Source organism: Lactuca virosa, chromosome 3, assembly GCF_052849685.1.
Source record: "Lactuca virosa cultivar CGN04683 chromosome 3, Lactuca_virosa_CGN04683_v6, whole genome shotgun sequence".
In the NCBI taxonomy this organism is placed as follows: Eukaryota; Viridiplantae; Streptophyta; class Magnoliopsida; order Asterales; family Asteraceae; genus Lactuca; species Lactuca virosa.
In genome coordinates this window covers 6,867,232-6,875,403 of record NC_136428.1, presented here as the reverse complement: position 1 = coordinate 6,875,403, position 8,172 = coordinate 6,867,232, and the positions used below count along the sequence as shown (strand labels likewise).

Genomic DNA, 8,172 nt, shown 5'->3' with positions numbered 1-8,172 from the left:
AAAAAGTGTCATCTCTTCAAAAAAGTTTAAGGATTTAGGGCACGCATTATTGCGTGCCCTTAAATTAGTGTCTCATGTAAAAATATTAAAAACACGGAGGGCACTTGTGCGTCCTCTGTGAATGTCGTTTTATATATATTTTTTAAAACGCGCGTCTCCGAGGGAAAATGAAATCCCAAATTTTTTAAACCCCCACCTTCTTCTCCCTCGTCTCCACCCCTCACCCACATCCACTGCCTCCAATCGTCGTTGCCTCTTCTAGCCTCAAACTGCTGCGATGCACCTTCCTTCTCGAAGAATGCTTCATTTACCACCATCGTCCGATTATGTGAGCCCAAGGAATTGACGGAGACGAAGAAGATTATGGATCAATCGCTTCACATCATGTTTAAGGTTTAGGGTTTGAGATTTCTTCCAAATCAACCCTCACACTAAATGGTTCGACCTCCTCTCTTTTTACCTTGTTCCCTCTACTGATGCCTCCACCTTCTACCATCGATGTTGATCTTTGAATTAGCAACAAGAAGACCTAGGGCCTCCGCCTTCACCCACCTCCAGCGCCTCTAACATTTCTTCATTCAATATCCTCTCTCTCTCTCTCTCTCTCTCTCTCTCTCTCTCTCTCTATCTCCCTCTATCTCTCTCTAACCTAAAAGTTTCAAAATGGGAAAAAGCTCCTTCATCTTATCCTTAAACTCATCCCCCTCAGCCAACTGGTTCGTATCTAACCACACAATCGCCTCATCAATCGCATCCTCAATCTTCTTATCAATTGGAGTCAACTTCTCACCAAGCTTCTCATCTTTCGTTGTGCTCCTCATGTTATACGTATAATTCTCCAAAGCATTATTCACCTCCAACTTCTTGTGCTCCTCATCTCCAGACTCATACTTCCCAGCTTCCTGAACCATCTTCTCAATCTCATCCTTTGAAGGTCTCCCCTTTTCATTAGTAATTGTAATATTGTTCTTTTGCCCTGTACCTTGCAATATTGTCTTTCAAGAAGACCCTTGACAAGCGTTCCCAAATTGGAACGATAGCAGATGTAAGTTTGGACACCAAAAGTCGCCGACGTCCCCCTTCCATCGGTACTACATTTTTTCATCATTCACCATTAATCAAAATCAATTCCGGTCTTATTTTCTATATTCCCCTTTGCGACTATGTTGGACAATGCTATAATCTTTGATTGATTAGTTTTTGTTAGAAAATGTCATTTGGTTTCCTTTCCTGTATTTATTTCTCAATTTTTTTAGGTTCAGTGAGAATTGAAAGGCAATGTATTCTGATCAACAGAATGTGCACATTATGTGTTTGTTAAAATGTCCAAACCAAATTTTAAGCTTCATTAGACCACTTAACATATCGCATCAGCCATGAGACATTTCTTGTCTGCAACCAAAGATGTAATATGGATTCTTCTGATTTTAATTATATTATATATATATATATATATATATATATATATATATATATATTTATATATATATCAAATGAGATGTATTTTAGACTTTTTGTTATTGTTAGACTGTTGTAGTATGGTTGCTGTTAGTCTATAAAGGGTTGTTTTATTTTATATGACACTGACTTAATATGCTTATTTGACTCAGGAGTAGCACTTGAAACACTTTCTGGAATTATTACTTTGACTTCTTCTGAACTTGATGGCAATCTGGTGATTTAATTTCACATTCTGCTTTATATATGATATCAACTGTTGCTACTCTGCATAAGTGCAAACCAATCTTGAAGCTAATACCAAGTTTATTCCCTTGGTTTAAAATGTTGTGGCATTTATAAATTTTTATAAACTTTTACAATTGTACTTGTACATTGAAGAATTTGACAAATTTCAGCTTCTTGTGCCTTTTTCTTAACTTTCTTGTTTACTGGTCATATTATTGCATTAAGGGTCTTATATGTTCTAATTATCCTTTTCTTTTTTGCAGACTGAGGCACTGAAAAAGGATGTTGTGAAGCTATTTGAAAATTTAGATAAATATGGTTAGTGCATGAATTATATTCTAGCATGGGAGATATCATTATTTTTTATACATGATTCCTGTTTTTTATACATTTTTGTAGATGATGGGGCCAATTTCTTTGATGATCAACATCAAGGTCCTGTTTCAGCCACCTCATCAGTTGTTCGTGGGCTGACAACTTTCGCTTCCGCTTCCGGAAGTTTTAATGTATGACACAATCTTATTATGTTTCTAGACACCACTTGTATTTCCTATGCTCATAATTTTAAAATTTATAATTCTTTTTTTTTATATTCGCAGATACCAGGGGACAAGATATTGGGTTTGGCAATATTTTTTCTTGGGATTGGAATCCCTGGCAATATCAAGGATTTATATCACCAAATTGATACTTAAGGTGTGTTGATTCATTTGGTGACCTATTTCATTATATTTCATGTTTCAAAATAGTCAAATTATAGACCCCAGGTTCTTTTTCCTACATTTCAATCACTAATATAGAATTTTATAAATGATTTCTATTTAGAATTTAGGTTTTAGCTTGTCACTTATCCTATAGCTTTTGCTTACAGGTCAAGGTGACCACTGTACTGGGATCTACATCTACCACACCTCCTTTATCAGTAAAACTCATGTAAGTTTTCACCTCTGGATCAAAGGACGCTTCAATAATTAACCAGGTACACCATGAATATCTTTTCTTACATTTCTGGTGCAGTTATGTATTGTTTTATGCATGGTTTTTAAATATTTTATAATCTTTACTTGTCTATTTTCAGGAACTCAGATTTGATATGCTTGCAAAACAAGGCGAGGGTGTTCGTGATATTGTTGCAGAGACTTCTAAACCTGGTTCTACTGAAACGAATGCAGCTGATCTTGTTCTTCATGGAGCTTTGTTGGAAACAAAAATCACAATATATGGGAAGGTCAGTTGTAGTTATTATCTTAGCGTACATTGCGTACAATGTTTTTTTCATTCCTATTTCCTATTCCATCCATATATAACTGTGTGTAACAAATATATGCAAACATTGTTCAACCTTGCAGATGGAGATTGAGGGGCATGAAGTTGTGGAGACTCCATTTCTTGAGATTCTTGCTGCTGGAGGAAAGGTTTGTAAATTAAAAAGATGATCACTTTTTCTGCATGTAGTTTGTGATTGTTGTACTTATAACTATATCTTGCAGGTGCATGTTGAATCTTGTGAAGTGGATCTAACAGTGAAGATGAATTTACACTTGTTGAAAGTCAAAGATGAACTTCAAGATTCTTCATCAGGTCCATATTATCTGGCTTTATCCGTACGTTATTGTCCTTGAAACTAGTTTTTCTCCAAAAAAAGTATAACATATGCATGTATAAACTTCTTATGTTATATGCTTTTGAATGGAAGAAACAACATTTCAATAAAACTTTTTTTTACCCTTACTTTCCATTCCAATAAAACTTTTTTTTAACAATATTCATCTATTTTAAGAAGGGAAAATTGGTAAAAGGTTGGTCTCTGTGAAAGGTTGATGTCTTAATAAAGAAACATTCATGTATAGCTATCCAGAATCCGGATTAAGACCCTAAACCCTTAAGCTCGTTAAGTCAAAAAGAACAAAATACAGGTCTCAATAAATAAAGAGGGGCTGAACCAACATTCCATAGATAGATACCTGTATCCTAGTTTGCATAAAAGAACAAAATACAGGTCTCAATAAATAAAAAAAACATCCAGGTTTCATTAATAAGTTTCATAAATAAGTCACTGTTGCTGGTTTTCTATAAAAGAACAAAGTGCAATTTCTTAAAATAACAATAAATCAAGAAAGAGATCAGTTTCTTAATATCTATGGGTTTTATCACCCCTATATATATATATTGGGTGCCCTATTTGTTAAATATCATCCCTTCCTGTTCCTAGTTTCATTTCAATTCTCAGAAAGAAAAGGTTAATGGTAGTTGGGATTGCAATGCTTCTCCTCTCTCCATCTGGTTGATTTGCTTTGACTGAAGTTGTTCATGTTTTGTTTGTAGATCTTTGGGCGTAATCTGTTTTGGTATGGAGCTGTTTTTGAGATTAATGTTACGAAATTGTTGTTGAGATCTTATTATGATATTGTTAGGAAGAACATTGAGGATTATGTGCCCAAAGCCATCATGCACTTTTTGGTAATTTTGATCTTATATATATATATATATATATATATATATATATATATATATATATATATATATATATATTATTTTCCATCATGAGAAGCTTCTCTAATGTTTATATATTTCTTTTTGATGCAATGTCAGGTTAACCACACAAAAAGAGAGTTGCACAATGTCTTCATTAAAAAGGTGTACATGTACTTTTCATATTTTTATTAAATGACACTTATTTTTTGTAAAATTAACTTATTTGGATTCAATGAGCATTATATTATCTTTAGTTACTTTATATTTGTCAATAAAAGGTGTGACTTAATTTAAACAAAGATGATTTATTTGAACAAATGTTGCAAGAAGCCAATGAAGTTGCCACAAAGAGAAAACGCACCTATGATCTCCTCCGTGTCCTTCAACAAGCTTTTCGTGTACGTTTCCAATTGATTTAATAAAATTCTATAATTTAATTAATTAATTATATGTTTTCAATTAATTTATTGAAAATTTATTGTTTATAGACAGTGGACGAATTACCACTAGAAGCAGAAACAGTGGAACGAGGTTACAGTTTGACCAATAAGGATCCGATGCGTCTTTTATTCGTTACCATGTTGCTGACTTGGCAAAGTATTTTATTATGCAGTACATTGGAAAGATGTTGCTGGAAGAAATGGCCTCAATCTTTTTAACACCATTCTTGCTTATCTTTGTAGTAGCAAAGGTATCCCTCCATCTCATGCATAATGCAATATTTTGATCGGATTCATTGTTAAAATGTCTAAAATGCCCTTAAAATGGAATTTTAAATATAACTTTGTCAATGCTGCAACGAGTTGATGATATTTTGCAGTTTATTGCTGACTTCACTGTTGATGTTCAAGGAGTTGGTCATGTTTGCAGGTTTGTATGCACCATAGTTTTTTTTCTCTCTTTAAGCCAGAATATGGAGTAAAGATGGTACATTTAATTAAACTGGTTTTTTGCATTTTCAATATGGGTTTTTTAAAATAAAATTAAGTTAGCTTTATTTATTTATTTAGGGGAGCTGGTGAGTACATTAACAAAACATAAGGGGCCAATATTCTCTTTAAAGTGGAACAAGAAAGGAGACTGTCTTTTAAGTGGCAGTGTAGACAAAACAGCAATTGTTTGGGACATTAAGACTGGAGAATGGAAGCAACAGTTTGAGTTTCATGCAGGTATTGTTTCTTTCTATTTGTTTTATAATTTTTACTTTTGTTTTAACTTATTTAAAAGTGTTTAATTTTTGATGTTGATTGGTGCAACAATGTCTCATTTGCAACTTGCTCAACCGAAAACATGATTTAATCAATTTTTATACAAGTATGGTTGTATTGAAGCATGAATTCTTGGAAAAAGGTATGTTACTACATGTGTATTAAATTTTAATATTTTATAACAGAGATTGATGATGCATGAAGCCTTTGTGAATACTAATGTGTTGATGATGAAAACAGGTATCATGTGGAAACAGAAGCATAACAATAAGTAGAAACAAGAAGGTGTTCCTTAATAGCAATGTACTATTAGGTTATATAGTTAGGGAAAACCTCTTAATAACAATGTACAAACGGATTCCCTTAATACCAATGTATTACAATTTTTTGACAAGATGAATTGATTGTTTTGGTATATATTTGTTTCCATATTTTTATATTATGCGTAAATGAGTATCGTAAAGACGTGTCGTAAATGTATATCGTAAATGGTTGCTGAAGTTTATGACACGCAAATGCGTGTCATCTTCATTTATGACATGGGCTTTAATGATACGCAATGCGTGTCCTAAACGTGTGTTGTAAGGTTACGATACGCAAATGCGTGTCGTCTTCCTTTATGACAGGGGCTTCCTTGATACGCATTGTGCGTCGTAAATGTGCGTCGTAAATGCGTGTCATAAATGCACGTCGTAAATGTACGTCGTCTATAGACGACGCGCAAAAGCGTGTCGTCTCTCGTTATGACAGGGTCTTCCTTGACACGCATTTGCGCGTCGTCTGAGCGTTTTACGACACGCATTGCGCGTCGTAAAAGGCTGTTTTTCGAGTAGTGATATTATTCTCATAATATATTAATAAACCATTTATTTTGATTTCTAATTAAGTTATTAATCATATAATAAATTAATAAACCAGTCTCTCTATCTCTCCCTCTCTCTCTCTCTCTCTCTCCAAAAAGCATTCCAGTCAATTACTAGGTTTGAGGGAAACCCAAAAGGATTTTGATAATAATTAAAGATTATACTAATTTAGTTATTGGCTTAGACACCTAATCCAACAGTCTCCCACTTGGATAAGTCTAAAACTAAATTACAGGTATAAGTTCTAAACCAAACAGCAAAGGGTGTTTTCAAAAACAACTACCAAACTCTGATCTGATCAGATATTGGTCCTTAGACAAGTGATCAAATATCCTTCATTCTACAACATATCGTATGGATATGAGACATGGATCAGAATCAATCTGATTATCCAAATTTTGTTTCCCGATTTTCCGATTTGTGATGACATCATAAGACTTCTAATTGAACACATCAATTTAGCCCTGGATGGGCTCATCTCTATAAGTCAACACCAAATCACCGAGGGTCCCACAGATATCGCTTTTCCCGTTAGGGAAAAAGGAACAAATAAACTTTGACTCATATGCTTGTATCTTTTAGTCACCAAATCATACATGACACTATGTTTTATAACATCAAGTTATTGATGTGTTTTCGTAATACCAATGCACAACCGACTTGTAAATTACAACTCATATATCTCCGCTTCAAGAACATAAGATATTATCGTCTCAGAATTATTCGTGATAGAATCCATGAAGTAATTCTCTGAGCGTGGGTTTATCCAATACTCAAATCTCCATTTTCTAAGTACTGTTGAACGTTGTAGCAACACAATTGCTATGTCTAAACTCCTTAGAAAATCTACAGTCCAATTCATGACAATCTTCATTCACTACTTACTTCCCAAACTATGAGCGATTGTGGAGCTTTGAATAATCAAATTATTCAGGAAGTAAAACATGAAAAGTGAAACACAATAATAAACTAATTAACTATGGTCTCAAAACTATTGAATATAAATAGTCTCTATTATTTAATCACCACAATTTTTACGACTTTATTCATTGTATAATGTTTCGAGTAATCGCCTAATCACTTGAATTAAACATCAACCATGTCATGTTAGGAACATGCATACTATGCCTCTTTATGGTCCTTCCTTTGTGAACAGATCAACTTGACATTATTCCAATGATGCTCATTTCACAATTCCAAATTCTTATCACTATCCAAGATGTGATGGAATTCCAACTTAACATGCATTAATCTCCTATGATATCAAGATTCCAAAGTATCAAAGACTGAGTCTTTGAGATTACAAAATATCCCATTGTAACTTTATTACTAGAAACAATTCCATGGTAATGAAGGTTCTAATTCAAGGTACACTCCTTGAACACTTCTCTTGTATTAAATTTCCAACTCACATGTAGACTTTCTAAGTATCTTCCATTATAGAACCATTTCCATATTTCCATATGACAATCAATTCTAATCAAGAGCCATCTCAATCCAAAGTCATGTCACTATGGTCCATCCAAATTAATATCATACTTCTAACTATCCACAAGCAACCAGTCTTTGGTATAACCTTAGAATGTTGTTGACAGTTGTTTAACAACTTTAGTCACACAAAATTCCAGTCCTTTTCTCACAATGCTCTGAGTACTTGAAAAATTAGAATACGTGAATATTATAACATATATAATCGATCCTATATCTGAAGCATATGGGACTCGAGTCTTTATATCTTATATAAGGATCTGATATTTGTTCAATCTCTTGCTATAATATTTCCTTATATTGAATTTCCTATGTTGAACCATTTCAACATGATATTCATATATGTCTATGACTAAGTTCTATTAAACTATTGAATCTAAACCTTTAGATTCGAAACGAAGTATGAGTGCCCTCTCCAGTAAGTTTACTATAGCGAAATAATTCCCAAACAT

At 33.5% G+C, this 8,172-nt stretch overlaps 1 protein-coding gene and 1 long non-coding RNA gene across 12 annotated transcripts; both read left to right on the top strand.

Annotated features, from left to right (window-relative positions):
* The first annotated feature begins 229 nt into the window (after positions 1-229).
* LOC145165155 (uncharacterized) lies at positions 230-2,142 on the top strand. Its single transcript, XR_013739913.1, has 3 exons — positions 230-1,088; positions 1,950-2,004; positions 2,086-2,142. It is a non-coding gene; the product is annotated as an uncharacterized LOC145165155 (long non-coding RNA).
* Positions 2,143-2,555: 413 nt separating this feature from the next.
* Positions 2,556-5,763, top strand: LOC145165153 (uncharacterized). 11 transcript variants are annotated; one of them, XM_079083831.1, is made up of 13 exons: positions 2,556-2,665; positions 2,765-2,914; positions 3,036-3,101; positions 3,177-3,290; positions 4,012-4,034; positions 4,101-4,146; positions 4,279-4,323; positions 4,492-4,559; positions 4,654-4,692; positions 4,775-4,852; positions 4,982-5,031; positions 5,172-5,511; positions 5,610-5,763. In XM_079083831.1, the coding sequence occupies exons 2-10, from the start codon at positions 2,780-2,782 to the stop codon at positions 4,818-4,820; spliced, it is 582 nt and encodes a 193-aa protein (XP_078939957.1). In that variant the 5' UTR covers positions 2,556-2,665; positions 2,765-2,779; the 3' UTR covers positions 4,821-4,852; positions 4,982-5,031; positions 5,172-5,511; positions 5,610-5,763. The 11 variants fall into 11 exon arrangements, with proteins under 11 accessions (XP_078939957.1, XP_078939956.1, XP_078939952.1 ...); XM_079083830.1 differs by having other exon boundaries at positions 4,489-4,559; XM_079083826.1 differs by having other exon boundaries at positions 4,012-4,146; positions 4,489-4,559; positions 5,172-5,330; positions 5,477-5,511.
* Positions 5,764-8,172: the final 2,409 nt, after the last annotated feature.